Here is a 16,013-nt window from a genome sequence, read left to right on the forward strand (position 1 = left end):
ATTGGAGCGAACTCCAGTACCCAAAGCTTCAGCATGACTATGCTGGCTATTAGCACCCGATCAGTGAACCTCGGATTGTGATCCAGTATAGGCAGGCCCCTCGCGGAAACCCTTGAAGAAAACCCCCGGTACGCCTTTTAGACTTGCGCAGCACCTCAGGGCAAACCCTGGTAGCAGAGATTTCGAAGCCCCTCCCGGACCTGGAAGACCCAGGGAAGGAGTCCCCCGTTGGGGGGGGAAAGGAGAGGGGAGCCCTGAAAAGTAAGGAACTTACCAGGCATATTTTCTTTCCGTCGATGAACGGCTGAAAATGCGATGGAGGAATTTTCTGGAAGATCTCCTCTCACCGACGAAGACGACGCTGAAGTGCCCAGACTGAAAGGGAGTCGCAGTAGAAACACAAGTCCCAACGATGATCCGGTCCCAGACAGTCCAAGCAGAGAATGGGGATCCGTCCTAGCAAAGCGATGTTCGCAAGAGGAACAAGTAGCAAATCCCAAACGATCCGGTATAGACAGAGGATTACTTGACTGCAGAACCAGAGCAGGAGAGAAGGACAACGGGAAGGAAAAAAGGTCTTCCCGGTGATGCAAGAGCATCCAGCCCCGACCGCGCAGAGAAAAGGACTGAAGGGCGATGCGCGGGGTGGAGCTAAGGAGGGTAGGGTTACGGCCGCGTGCAGTACCCCGTGTGAAAACAGAAGAACACATTTTTCAATTTCATGCTTTTTTACAAAAGTGCTCTGGTCCTGTCCCACAGGATGGAATGTCCCAAAAGTATGGAGGAAAGGGGACGGGACATAGGAGTATTTTCTATTACCCACACATCTTTGTTCCTTCAGGTTGTCCCTCTTCCGCCAAGCCGTCTACTCATTTGACTGACCTTTTTGTTTTAGATGGGTGTGTCTGCAGTTCTCATGTCTTTGAGGTGTGCCCCTCACCTTTGAGCATAAGTAACCATATTTTCTCACATCGATCCCTTTAAACTCATTTCGCACACTACTTTTTAAAATGACCTAAAATGAACAGTACACATACTCTCAAATTAAGAAACAACATTCATTAATCAATAACATTGCTACAGCATAAAGAGCCTTCAAGATTAAATATCTTTAATGGGATGAAGCTGGTCTTGAAATATAATTTGGAGAAAAGAGAAAGTTGGAATGGGAAGAGGTGGGCCAGGTAAAAGGCGTTGAAAGAGACAGCCCCCATGGCAAAAAATACATTATAATTGTACACACCTATACTTCCTTAACCCCTTTCCCCTCATTGTCTTGCAAATAAGCAACCCAAACAAAACTTTGCCATCAAGGGGGATCACTGAACCTGGTTCAGATTTGTAATTGAATGGAAATTCTACAGCTGCCTTACGTTACACAAAGAAACTGCTTGGACCGATAAACAACCTTAAGCTTAGTAGGTACCACGCCGACACCAACACTACCAGATCCAACATGAAGATCTACACCACGTTCTGCAATACAAAACCATACAAGTCTGACTCATGTCTGAGACAAGGATCCAATTCTACGGATTTGACCCTCACCCCTTGTTGAGGTAACTCCTCCGGGCTGTTTGGTTCGATTACCGATGTCCCTACAGCCATCTCATTCCAAGCGACATGATGGAATTTCGCCATGTCCCCACTTACTAGGAAAGCTCGAGAGCTGTGGCCAGGAGGAATTGTAAAGTCGCAACCAGTTGTTCTGAAGCCACCGCTTTAGGAACACCCAGATCTTGCGTTCAGAGGCTGTCAAACATTATCTGCAGCTTCTGTTATGAAGGCGCACCACCAGATGCACCATCCTGTAGTGTCTAGTTGCAGTCTCACTGTGGGCCATCGTATCCTCCGAACTTGGCGACTGAACCGGTCGACTGGTGCTCCTATTCGGTACCTCACACGTGTTCTTCCAGGGATTACATTGAGGTAACGGGCCATTCACCTTTGGTCCCCATCTATGAAAGCATTATAAATCCCTGCCATAACCCGGACATCATTGGAACCATTGTCTTGCGGTCTAAATGTTCAACCCCTTGTTGGTTGAGATTGTTGGTAAGAAATGCCCCCCCTCCAGTGTTCCCCATTTCTGTCATGTTCATAGTCAACTGACTCAGTTCCACCGTCTAGCTCCAGGAACCAGCCCATCAACGTGTAATGAGGCTCACTTTCCACAGTGGTTTTACCCCCCCCACCTCCAGCTCCAGAGGCCATGGGACCACACAAGGACAGGTGCTGTGGCATCCCCAGCATTGCTGATCTCATTTGAATCCAGTCAGTGCATTCAGAATGCAGTGCAGGAGAGGCAGAGTGGATGAGAAAATATCACCTTCAGTCACCTGCTTTATAGGAGCTCCCAAACCGCTCAATCATGGGCACTCCAAACATGTGCTTCTGGTGGGCTCGCTTCATACCTAGTCTGCCTCCGACCCCCAAACTGCTAACTTGGCCAGCCTTTCACTGCAATGCAGCTCAGCACCAACCCCACAAACAGAACTGTAAAAGAAAAGCCTTTCATCATCAGGTATCCAGCTCTTCTACATGTATACACTAAGTAGTTCTTTTAACAGCATTCTCAAGCCCATAGAGATGGCGCAGAACACCTCTGGCCAGTTTGCCACGAGAGCCATCTGGGGCACCACCTCTTTCTTTAAAATCTCCAGCTCTTTGTGGCTGGAAGGTATGCTGGGAGGACAAAAGAATGTGCCCACCCTCTGCCATCTTCCACCCTTGACAAAGATCGAATGGGAAGTGAATTTATGACTAACGGCTGGTAGCAGCCCTTGTATGCCAATCTTACAGTTTCTGCTGCGGTATGGACTGTAAACCGGGACTTGAAACCCAAAACATCCCCCTTCTTCTCAACAAAGATTTGAATAAAAAGTTGACTGATGGACTGAGGAAAGGTCACATAATTCAGCCTCTCCCTTCCCTGCAGTCACCCCAGGTTTTCATTAAGGACTGAAAAGGACATGCAGTTTAGCATGTATGGGAGCTTACTCTACATCACCTCAAACATCATAGGGACCTTCAAGTTCAAATATTAGATAATGGATTATAAATGCATTGTAAATGATCACGAACAGAATAAATTTCCATCTGCATACAGTAGTAAATACAAACCAACCCTAACAAAAACACATTACTCGATTACTTCACATGGTGTACTTTTATTAAAAACAATGATTTGTGCTTAACCACATATTGCAAATCTGTTTCAAAGAGAAACTCTGTCGTCAAGTCAATAAAATACATAGTAACTTTATTTGAACTTATTGTGAAATTATGTTTATGGCTATAACATTTTATCAGCAAACTCAGATGGTAAAACATGAGCTCTGATTATTTCCCCATGGTTAGATTCCCTGCATCGGCTTTCGTACCTTAAAGCACACAGCGGACCAAGTTTAAAAAAAAAATAAAAACAGCCAATTTCTCCTTCATATATGTAAGCATGTCCCATGGGGCAATCTGGGAAGTTAATGTATGCAGGAAAATAATCAGAAGCATAATCTATGATTAACAGAATAACAGGTCTTTAGTATAAAGCTACAATTTAATACCCAAAAAGGCAGAAGTTAAAAACAAAGCTCCTTAATAATTGTTCTTTAATGTAAAGATATCAAAAATAATACAAATTATGACAGAAATATTACATATGTGGATGATACTACACGGTTTTGTGTGATCAGGCATCTACATTGTTCAGGGACTTTTTACAACTGGCCATTAGTAGTGCATGTGGCCTGCACCAAGATGAACACATATGCTCTGCTTTTGCTGTGGTATTGATTCTGATTATCTCAAATGAACATTAATGTGCATGTTAGTCTAAGATCGTATAAAAAAAGAATCCACTTTAGTAATAAATACACATATGTAATGCTGCATTACAAGAGAGGAAGCACAGTAGCTGCTTAAAAACGGATTATTCCATTGCTTATGTTCAACTTCTTTACCAAGAATCCCTGGTAGGTTTTCAATAAATATTCCACATTTTCAAAATGTCTGACCATACATCAACTGATCAGTGACGCATGCTTTATATCAATATACACAGAATTAGATTGCATCTTCAACCATCCTTTACATAATTTCATAAGTCCGTTTCACATTTTTAGTCCTGTTTTTGGGGTATGCAGCCTTCCATCTCCACAACCTCTGGCCAGCCTTCATACTTGTTTGTGTCCTTGTTGTTCTTTATGTGCTGCAAACAGAAAAACAACACGTGTCCAATGTCAAGAAAGCAATACCAATTTGACACAGCTCCAAAAAATGTTGGTCAAAAGTCAATGTCTTCAAGCACAAGTAGAAAAAAACAGTACCTTGCATTAGAAGATAAGCCAATTCCATAGACACCACCCGACTAGCAACTAAAATGGAGTATTCACCAAAATAGAGGACTAAAACACGACTTTATGAATATAAGTACACTTGACATAACAGGCAAGTGTTTAGTCAGGTGGAAACGTAGCTACTTGCCTGATCTCCCTCTTAGCCCCCAAAAGCCGCTAGTGACGCGTCAGCTGCACACCCACTTTCTTACCACGCAAACAGGTCACTGAGCAAGGCCCTGGGTTAGCAGATTTTCAGGACTATTCCACCAGGGAAACCATGTTTGGCAGAGGGTATATACAATACAGTGAGGGGTCTTAAGTGACATGCAGCTGTGTGGGATGAAGGGTGCTAATGCAGATTGGGCTCTACTGGGCTGTATAATGAAAAAGTTGTGCTAACCCCCCTCACCACCTTTCCCCGCTTGACTACACTGTGGGGTGGGGCATCTATGAAGCATGTCCGGCTCTACTATGGGAGCTCGATGGGTGCCCCGGCAGATTCCTCCTTTTCAGAACAAATCCAGGGCAGTTTAGTCAATCTGGAGGATGGGGCAACAATAACCAACCTAAACAAGCCTCTTCCTCCTGCAATAATTTTCTATAATACTGCAGAAGGCGGCTGTGAATGATTTTGCATTTCTTTCTGTTTGTTTTCTGCAAGCTTTTCCCCTTCGACAAAATTTTTGCTTGCCCTCAGAACGGGCACCAAGCAGTATTTGACTTCTGTACAAAACACCAACAGTGTTCAGGCAGCAATGTTGGCAAAAGCAAGGGTTAAATCTCCAGAAGCAGAAATACGCTCCATAGTGCCAACATGGCTGGCCAATGAAGTTGCTTGAATTGCTTCAGGTATCTCCTGGCATGCCAACATGTTTGGAGGCCTTGACAGAGTGCCCGAGTTTCTAAAAATTGCTGGCTCTTGACCTCATTCAAGTTTTGTAGGACCAGCCAAATGCATTCAAGATTGGTTGTCCACACGACTGGACTGTCCTGGACAGGCAAAAGCTGGACGTCTTAGTTAGGAACCAGGTGGCAGAATTTTAATTCAAACTTGGATGGAAATGAATGAGGGAAGACCAATTGTAAAAAGTTTTGAGCAAAGCAAACGTCTGACACCACATTCAATAGTGAAAAGCTGGCTTTATCTGCAGTGTGACGGTCTTCAAAAACAGTAAATCAGGATGCACAAACAGTTTGCATCCGATTCACAAATCGGCCCGAAGCTAAATCAGTTAGACAAAATATAGCTATGGATAATTAAGTGTCAAGAACAAAAATGTCTGGGTTCAAACTGTGCCGCCATCAAATGGGTCAGCCCTAAATCGGGATCCCAGGCTAAAACCATAAAAGGCTGTTTCTAGAGTTTACTATCCTTTAATGAAAATGATCAACACCTTTCCTTCACTGTACTGTACTTCCCATTCCTAAACAGACTTATTTTGTATTAAACAATCTCCTGTGCACACTCCGCACCCACCTCCACTTTAGCCCAGGAACATGTCCTGGGTTTCAATACAAGTTGACAGAGCTCTGTCAACAGTGATGGGTTGTAACAGTAAAATACTCGCTGGGATATTTGCATGCCCACAATATCTTGCGAGCAAAACATATTTAAAGCCTCAACATGATATTAGGGGCAGTTTGTGAAAATGTCATGAACTTACACATTCAATTTGCAATACAAACCAGGTTGTTTGAGTTACCCCAAAAGTACATGCTCGATCATGGGGGCATTGTAGCATGGACCTCCACTGCTGTCCTATAGAAGGACCCTCATGCATCCCTTTTATTCCGATCAGAGCACTCCCCAACCTGGTTTAAAGGGTCACCATAGTGCTTGGACACTGCTGCTTGCAATAATTTTTGGGTCCCTTGAGAGAGGGGTGTGTCGGGGACGGGGTTGAGGTTCTTCCGTCAAACAATTTTCCAGCCATCTCCAGGGACTGTCCTTGCAGACCTGCTGCAGAAACCGGCATCACAAGCAAAACCAAATCCCAACATCAGAAACCACCTCTGCACCTGCAACACCTAGACTTATCAAACCTCTTCCAGGAGGCTGGTCCACATCCTGAGGTCTGGAGGGGTCTTCTGACTTCCATCCTGTTGCTGTTAAGGTTCTCCCGCGTCCAAGAGCTGTGCCTGCAGTTCTTCGTGGGTCCCTAATCCTGACCAACTTTATTACAAAATCTCAATCTTTTAGGCAATATTATTTCCAAGTGAGGTGCTGAAACTGGATCTGGATGTCCTCCGGGGGGGTTTTATCACCAGCCTAAAGGTTGTCTTATCTGTAGCTTCCCTGGGCTCCGATAAGGGTTTGCAGTGTTTTACCGAAGTAGAAACAATAGCAGCGAAAATTACCGTAGTTTATTTAGCCGCAAATCAGTTTTTACTTTGGTAAAACAACCCACATCTATGTCCCGTAAGCAGCCGTAGACAACCATTGCATTACTCCCGCCGATGCTTCTCCTGTACCCCAGTTCCGTCCCTCCAACACGAGTCGGAGCTGACCCTGCAGGGTCCTTTTTTTCTTTTTGGGCCCCCCTCTTCCAATGTCAAGCAAGCAGGGGATACCCCCGCAACCCATATTACCAAACATGGGGAGCGGGGGACACCCCCGCAACCCATGCTCGTGTTCTGTGTTTTGGGCTTTGATTTTTTAGTACTGGTCGAATTCGGCCAAATGGTCCATACAACCATTTATTTGTTGAACTTTTTGTGCGTTTCCTCTGATAATTCTTACATGGCTTATCGAATAAAGTGGAGCTGCCACCTGACTGTTGTTTTAAAGTCAATGGACAACTGAACTGGTTTCAAATACTTGACTATTGTATCAATTTGTAAAATTGTATTGAATACTGGTTTAAATTGTGGTTTGGGATTTTTAGGGAACTGCTTCTATTTAAGTACTTGCCTGCAATTTATTTGTTGAGGTTTCTCTATAAATAGAGTATATTCTTTGTAATATTGTGTATGAACCATATACTGAGCGTCCATATGTGTGAAAGCAGTAATTTATTACCAGCCCTTATCCTACCAAAGGGTGAACGTAGACTGCCCTGTCACAGCTACCAATGTGAGAGCCAGGAATAACTAAATGCCGGATTCTACTGGCTGGTGTTCTCAAGCCCTCACCAGAGGACTCGAGAAAATTCTGCATCGAGGGCAGGACCTCAAAATACAAGCTGCAGTCTCAGCAGATTCTACTAGAATTCATGGTCCTTTATTGAAAAACATTTTGTATTTCCAATGCTGTCAGGAATCACAGACTTCTTTAAACCACTCCAAAATTAACAAAAAAAGGACTTAAACAGAACTCGAATCAAACATCTTTTCCAGATGGTGCGTTGCCCCTTGTTGCTGCACTATGGCTTCACTACGGTTGGAATTTCAGGACCAAAGCTGCAGTCAATCGCTATAATGCAATGGCCAACAACAAGACACCAGTAATGTGCAATGATTTCTTTGAGACTGACGTCCCATACTAAAAGTCTTCTGTTTGTGTATTGATAATAGATGGAGTCAGTAGAAAAACCACGCAAAATCAGACGGACTGCCAAACTAAACTTTTTACTTGTCAGCACCAGGAAGAATAACCCCTGTTCAGATTAACCTTATAATTTGGTTGAGAGGCAATGCATACACGTGTGCATTTCAATTCTAGAAAGCTATACTAGAGTGGAGAATAAAGAAAATGAATTGACTCCTCTCCAAAAAACACGACAAATATTCACAAATGTTGAACAGCTGTCTAAACATAGGGAGTGAATAATAACCGTCCTTTTATGGAAGAAGAGGTCACCCTATCAGAATGCATCATGCATAACCCATACCATCCATGGCGTGGGTTATTTTTCTGGGTGCTAAAGTGAATAACACAAGAGGTGTGGTGGTGCTGGGCAGATTTAAAAAGGTGCCAGTTCTGGAAGTAGTCATATTTTCACAAAGATTTCAAGGTAATTAATCCTATTTAATTTTCGGATACATGAACAATGCATATCTTACACATCATTAACCTTTCGATAAAGCTGCAATTTATTTCTTAAGAGTGAAATAAATCAAGCAGTTCAATAGGCTCTCACGGCAGTCGAAAGAGTTAAAAAAAATAAATAAACCAACAGCAGTAGGCTCCATACCTGTTCAAATGGACTTTTCGTTTTAATTCCTTTTCCACCAACAAAGACCCAGTTGTCACGGAAACCAAGGGAGTTTATTGCTGAACTGCCCAAATCCGAAATAAGTGACCTTGCCTCATCATTCAACCTTTAACAAGATAAAAGATGGTTTTATGACTTTATGCATAATTTACATTTCTTTACAAATTTAAAACACAAAACATACATTGACAGAGCCAATAGGCCGGACTTTAACCTTGTGTGTGACAGCAATGCGCTCTGCAATGCTGGATGCTTTAGTTAGTGAGTGGGCTAAAGTCAAAACAAGGGAAACATTTACTACCTATAACTACAGTTCTTCAGCATTGGTATCTTTCATAGATTTCTATACTTCGACTATTCCCCATCGTCAGGCTGGGAATCGTCAGTAAAATTACAAAGTGTTTTTAAGTATAAACACAAACAATTGCATTCACCTAGTGATCTGTCCAACTCATTTTAGGATCTTATTTCCTGGGAAAAAGAGGTGGGCAGTACTAAGCACCTCTCAGATTCTGGTAACGCAACCGAGTGCACATATATGTGATAAGCCCCAAAGGGTTATGTGAGTGTATCGCATGTGAATCTATGAAAGAAAGCTGGAGAACTATAGTTCCAGGTAAGCAACTGTTTTCTTCTACAGCATTGGATCTGTCATAGATTCACAAGCTTTGAAAAGAGCACAAAACCATTGGAACACACAAAGGCTGACCCATGCACGGGAGGAGATATGAATGAAGATCCGTTGAATGAAACAGGTTATGGGGCATTGCTTGTGCAAAGCCCTACTCCTCCCTGGCTTTTGTGCCCATACAGTGGTAATTGGTGAGTTTATGCTTAACCTTCCAAGTCACTGCCCTGCAGCTACCTTCCAGGGCTCAGGTAATGCTGTTCTGTCATGCATTGTTCTGGTAGAATGAACTGACTTTTCCGGAAGAATCCATGCAGCCGTTCATGCAAATCGTGATGCATGGTGAAATCCAACTAACTATGCCAGTTTTACAGATTCTTGCCAATTACATTATGGACAAGGCAACACAGAGTCAAGACAGACTCAACCCTTGGTTTCGATCAGTTCCTTTTTTTTTTTTTCAAACCTCTTAATATCCAGGGACTGTAACTACCTCTTAGCTGAGGAAGGACGTCTGTCGGACGCGGTGAACTCAGACAAAGCTGAACTACTACTAGTTGGCACCAGTGAAACACTCAGGAACCTAGACCATAAGTTCAGCCATTTCAGCATTGACAATATCAGAATCCCAGTTGCCAGCGCAGTAAAAACTCTAGGCATGTCAGTGCTATTGCTTCTGCAGCAGCCTACCACGTTAAACTCATGACAGCAGCCAGACCATTCCTATCTAAAGAAAACTCTGTTACCATTGCCTGAGCCACCACTGGATGAAGACCAGATTATTGTAATGTCCTGTTCCTAGGAACCTCCTCAAAGAACCTGGTTAAACTACAGGTCATTCAATATAATGCCCTATGAGCAGCCCTATGCACCCCAAAAAGACAGCACATCACAGATGCTAGGAAAGAAGCACACTGGCTGCCTATCAAAGAGTCATTTTCAAAGCCCTTGCACTGACACACAAATGTATTCACCAAACCGCTCCCACCTACCTCTCTGAAAAGGTTCACCCTATATCCACAAGCAGACCTACCAGAACACCTTATGCGAACATGCTCACATTGCCCAAATTTAAGAGAGCTCGAGCTGGTGGCACCGGCTTCCCCTACCTAACAGCTACACAATGGAACGCATTGCCACCCGCACTCAGAGGTGAAAGCTCACTCCTAGCCTTTAGAAAAGCTGCCAAAACACTACTTTTCACATAACCACGCCACACCTCAGCTACCCAACCGACAACTGCCTGAATGCATAATGTAATGTACTGTCTCACCTAAACGCATAATGTATTGTACTGCTCCCTGTATTGTATTGTATTGTAACTAAGTGTAACTACAAATAACAGTGCTGCGATACCTTGGGGCTGCCTGTGCGCTATACAAGTGTAAATAAATAAAAAAAATATATTTTTTATTTATTCTTGGTTTAACTGTTCTTTGCAGTTTTTTTTTACAAGTTTCATGTCATCTTTGGTTATCTGTCTTTGTTATTTTTCTTTGATGAGGAGCCTCGTTATTTATGGTCCTGTTTTATTCTTGTTAACGTAAATTCTCGATTATTGTGTCGAGATGTAGGCTGTCGAAGCATTTTACCACTGCAATGACCCCTTTTGTTGATTTACCAGAGATCAAGTCGTCCCACCAGTATTGTTCTTCTAAGATCAATGCGTTTTTAAGCAGATGGCCCATGTGGGTTTCTCAGTTTTGTGTTGTTCCCTTGCATGTTAACAATAAGTGCCTTATGGTTTCCACGTTTTCCTCGGTCTGGCAGAAGCGACATTTGTTGGTTGGTGATCTTCCTCAAATAGCAAGTATCTCATTTGTTTTCAAGAAATTTAGGCGGATTCTTAAGAAAGTTGATCGTGTTTGGAAATTTTTTCAGGTAGTTAATTGTCTCGTTGACTTTTTGTGAGTTTGGTGGCAGGTGTTGAGTGAGTTTATTTTTTGCTGCCTCATCCAAGGTTTGAATCCAATCCCAGATTTTTAATCTCAATTTGGTTTTGTTTGGGTTTTCTTCTTATTCACTTTCCGAACTTCCTATTTTTAAGAGCAGGTTATTTTTTTTTGCCCATGCTGTCTTCCATTTCCTCTCTGATTAGTTCGAAAGTTTTGAAGTTGGAGATTTTGATTTTTCGGTACAGCATCAAGCCGTTTAGCAAGACAGTTGCTTTCATGGAGACCAGCGTGTTGGAGTGGATTGCGGTAAATTTAGTGTTCTTTTCCATAGGAAACCTTCCAATCTGGACCAGATGGTGTCTGGAATCTCGGGCATCGCTTCTGTGCTGTATAGTATGGTCGGGTTTGTTTTCGACTTGTAAAAGTTTATTGTTGCTTGTATCGAGAACCTGCTGTATTATCTGTCCATTTTCTTTGTTTGTGCCGTCACCAGTTTGGTTTTTGCCCACAGTGTTTGCTGCATTTGAGATTCTTTTCTGCTGCAGTTGAGTTACTCCAAAGTATGTAAAAGGTGACTTTTTCCAGCTTTTATCCCGCGATTGACCATTTTGCGCTTTCTTTTGGTTTGTGGTGTTTTTCCAATATTAATATTTTCATTTTTTGGATGTTGATTTCCAGGTCGTTTTCCTTTGTGTATACCTGTAGCCCGTCCAGTCACCGTTGCCACTGAGCCTCACTTGCACGGTGGTGTTTGAGTAGAGACTTTTGATTGGGGCTAGAATTGTATTTGGACAGTTCCATGTTATCAGTTTGTGCCAGAGTCTGTCCCTGTTAACTCTGTTGAATGCTTGGCTTAAATCCACGAACGCCAGGAATATTCTTGGTCCCCCGTCCAGGATTTTCACCTTCATGACACTTACAGCAAAGATGTTTGCCAGTGTTCCCGAGTTTTTGACAAAACCTGCCTGAAAAGGGTCTCTACTTTTCGAAGACGTTGCCCACAGACTAAAGCAATCCAGGAGGAAGGATCCAAATAGCTTGCCCAGCACATCCAGGAGTGCTATCGGGCGGTAGTTCACGGGGTCCGTTTTTTTTCATTTTTCTTGTAGATGGGGACTGTGTTGGCAGATGTCCAGGACGGTGGTAAGATTTTTGATCTGATACAGGTATTGAAGATGTCTGTGATTAAGGGGACCCAGGTCTCTCTGTTCCCTTTCAGGTACTGGTTGGTGATCCCATCCGGGCCCGGGGCGTGTGAAGATTTTAGTTTTTTGATTTTGTCTTCAATCAAGTCTCTGTCGTAGGCCAATTGCCATGGCGTAGCTTGTGGCTCTTTGTACTGGTTGTCTGTTACTGGTTTACGGAAAAGTTTTGAAAAGTGTTCGATCCATGTTTTTTCCCCCCTACGTTATTCATCAACGTGTCTTGTGTGAGTTGGTTTGTCGAGTTGATCAGAGGCCAGAAATCTTTTGTTTTTTTGCCACCGAGACATTTTAGCATTGCTTCCAAGCCTTCTTGGTACAGCTTGTGTCTGATTTTTCAGCCATGATTTGTAGATTTTTTGCCACGTTAGCTTCTGTTATTTTTGGTTGGTCCTTTTTTGGCTATTCTAATAGCGTGTCTCATGGCCTTTCTTTTTTCCATCAATTGCTCATTCCTGGAATGTAGGTATGGTGTAGTTTGCGTGGAGTTCTTCTTTCTTGCTTGCAGATAAGGCTGTAGTAATGGTCTGTAGTCCAGTTTTCCCAGGGCCCGATTGGATGTCAGCTCTCCTTTGGCTCTGCAATATTTGGCCGTGACATTTGCTATTGCTGCATCCGACAGTTTTAAGCTCTTGCCCTGTTGGGTCAATGCGATTTGTTGGTTCATGAAGTAAGGTGCGTGAGTTGGTGGTATCTCCCAACCAGTTTGTAGAATGTTGTGGTCACTTTGAGGTTCTTCTGACCTCTAAGGTTGTAGTTAGGGCCAGTATTGATCTTGAAACGTAAATGTGGTCTATGTTGGCTCTCAAACCATCTTTTTCCCAGGTCGAGATCTCCTTATTTTCTTCTGTTCTTAAGGTTTGGAGGTTGTGCAGGTCTCGTGATACTAAGAGGCGATCTAGCTTGATTGCTCTCTGGGCGGCCGCCCTGCTCTTGATGTCGTGCCTGGGCGTTTCTTTTACAGGACCACAGCTGATTGCGTTCATATCTCCACATATCACGTTTGACCAATTAGCTTTTTAACTGATGCTTCGTCAATGGTATGTTCCAGTTTGCAGAAGGTTTTATCCGGTGGTGCTTTTGGATTCCAGTATGTCGTAATTAGCAGTAGGAGTGTTTTTGCCCTTTCTGTTGCTGCTATATATGGTTGGTTTCCAGAGATCGTCACAGCTAAGAAGAATGTTACTTTCCTTTCAATAGATTCCAACTTGTAGCCACTGCCTGATCTTATTCCAATTAGCAGTCCTGCTGCTGGTCGTCCCTTGTTGCCTTTCGTTGCTGGGAACATTATTTCGTAGCAATCGAGGGTTGGAGGGTTCAGTAGCCAAGTCTCTTGAAGACCTATCAGGTCATAGGTTCCTAAATTGACTTCACCTACCCAGATCAAGTCAATTCACGTGGATTCTCACACCTCATGGACCTCCATGAGGTGTGAGAATCCACGTGTGTTCCACAGTTGTTAAGTTTGGTCTTTGTTCTGGTGTTCCAGGCTCATCTTGGATCCGTCTGGATTCAGTGAGCCATTTTCGTTGCTAGGATCTTCTAGGCTCCGCTAGCACTTTGGGTAGCCATTCCCCGCTGCTTTTCTCCATTTTCCTTTCGTTCTCCTCATTCTGGTGTGATTGATCGGCTGGGGTTCGAGCTGGTTGTTCTGTTCCCTGTTGATTGTGATGTTCCAGTTTTGCAGTGGTCCTTTTGGTAGGCGCTCTTCTTCATTATCCGTCTTTTCGTACTCTCTGATGTAGCAATTTTTATGATCTTCTTTTGTTCGCTGGTATTCCATTCTTGAGGTGAATTTTTTCTTATACTTTATTTTTCTTAACAAGGTAGTTTGGTTCCCGGGTCTTTTGTTTTCTTCTTCTCTCTCGTTTTCTCTTCAGGATCTATACGTTGATCTGTTTTTGTTATCGTGGTCCCAACTGTCGTCACGTTTCCACGATCTAGATGTCTTATAATACTCGTTTCTTCTGTCATAATCGCACACTTTAGGGGCTTCTATGTGGGACCTCTCTTGTTGTCGGGCTGTGCCTTTAAAGTTAGTCTTTCATCTGTCTTTTGAACCTTCTTCCGTGTTTCTTGTGGAGAATGTTGGGCTCAGATCATAGCCCATAGCGCGTAATTGGTCTCTGGCTTCTGAGATCCTTCTTTTCACCCACTCAGATGATATATGAAGGTATACTCTGTCCGTGTGGTTGTTGTCCATAAATTCTATGATGTCTATATCATCTGTTCTGATGTTTTTCAGATCTTCTATGTGCGTTAATAGTTTTAGCGTGTTTTTCCTTTCAGAATCACCTTTCCTCCCTCTCCACTAGGAGTTTTTCTAGTTTGAAGGTTCTTTTGTTTGTTGATCTCTTGTTTGTCATTTGCGATTTGTTTCTCTCGAGCTGTGTAAGGGTTCATCTTTCCTTATGTCTGGTTTTGTCTTCTTTGTAATCGACCCCCGTATGATGATGATCTCCTGTCGGGCCTTTGTCGTATGAGCTTTCTTTGCGCCGGCCTTTATTTGACTATAAATAAATAAACCAGCTGGTTGAGAAGGGGCTATAATTTACGGGTTGCTATGTACAAAAAACATGTATTTATGAAATCTGCCAAAAAAGGCATATTGACTGCTAAAACCCAGGTCTCCCAGCAGAAATGATGGCTAAAAGGATTACAATCGACCTATGCATAAGCTTGAATCAATGGGCACATCAGTTCCAAAAGGACCATATTTTTCCCCTGTGGATGCAACTAAATGGAGGGATTTTTCCGAAAAGATTTTTAATTAATTCTTTGATTATGCTTTGCGTAACAAGACAGCAGCTCTCAGCATCTAGTTTAGGGTGAAATTGCTGAGACATGCCCCTTTGTGGAGGCATGTGCCAGACTGCCTTCGCTACGCCCAAGAGTGAGGGCAATATCTGCTGGGGAAGAAACCCAAAAGAAACCAGACCTTTCTGAATACACCAGAACACAAACCTTTTGCCTATTCTATAAATTGGGCTTGATATAGTTACTCTTACTAAAAAAAATAAAAAGTCTACAATGTTGAAGTATGTCCAACTGCCAAAATTCCCAAAACCCAGGAGCAAGGCACTCAAAGGGGTGGCATATTTATAAAAAATGTGGCCCTTTTGCCTGGACAAGGGATTGTGATCTGGCAAAAAATGAGGAGTTTGTCCAGGATGCTGGAGACATGCAACCCAGCACTGGAAGGCCTAAGAAGCGGCCACATGCATTAACCCACTTGGCTGCTGATGTGGCTTGTGCAACACACAAGAGGCAAAGGAAGAAAAAGGAAGGAGGCACAGGTGACACTTCTATGACCAGAGATAAACGCCTCCCACAGATATTTTGAGTGTGTAAGCAAATTGATTAGGCATTTGGAGCTTCCGAAAGTGGTCAACGGATCATCCGAGTGCCCTTTCTACAAACATATGTACCTCTATGGACAGTGAAGATGACATTGCCCTACCCATGACACTATCTTTTATAGCACAACTCTCCTGAAGGTTAGTTTTCCCCCCAAGAACATGCAGAGGGAAGAAAACCACTGGGATTGCTCTCCTGCCATAACTCATAATAAAAAGCCTCTGATGTACAAGCGGTTATTTCTGCAGAAGGCTGGGACCTGTTGTACTGCTCCCTTTCCCGTCATTATCTTTTTGACTGAGGGGTATGGCTGTGCTACAGCACACAATGCAACCAGCTGCTGGTGGTGCCAAGAGATGTTAATGTTGGCCGTGGGCTAAGACAGGCCTGTGCATGTCACGGTCAGGGCAGAATCACTGTTGCGCTATGGTAATTTTGGT

General features: G+C 43.2%; 1 protein-coding gene across 3 annotated transcripts in view; it reads right to left on the reverse strand.

Annotated features, from left to right (window-relative positions):
- Nucleotides 1-3,154: 3,154 nt before the first annotated feature.
- The window catches only part of FAM3C (FAM3 metabolism regulating signaling molecule C), a 655,720-nt gene continuing 642,861 nt past the window's right edge, over nucleotides 3,155-16,013 (reverse strand). For all 3 annotated transcript variants that reach the window (XM_069629081.1, XM_069629083.1, XM_069629082.1), the window contains exons 9-10: nucleotides 8,471-8,597; nucleotides 3,155-4,207 (exon numbers count right to left, since the gene is read on the reverse strand). In XM_069629081.1, coding sequence (XP_069485182.1) covers nucleotides 4,118-4,207; nucleotides 8,471-8,597 — 217 coding nt within the window. In that variant the 3' untranslated portion in view covers nucleotides 3,155-4,117. The remainder of the gene's footprint in view (nucleotides 4,208-8,470; nucleotides 8,598-16,013) is intronic.

This window comes from Ambystoma mexicanum, chromosome 12 (assembly GCF_040938575.1).
Source record: "Ambystoma mexicanum isolate Mex_15411 chromosome 12, UKY_AmexF1_1, whole genome shotgun sequence".
Classification (NCBI taxonomy): Eukaryota; Metazoa; Chordata; class Amphibia; order Caudata; family Ambystomatidae; genus Ambystoma; species Ambystoma mexicanum.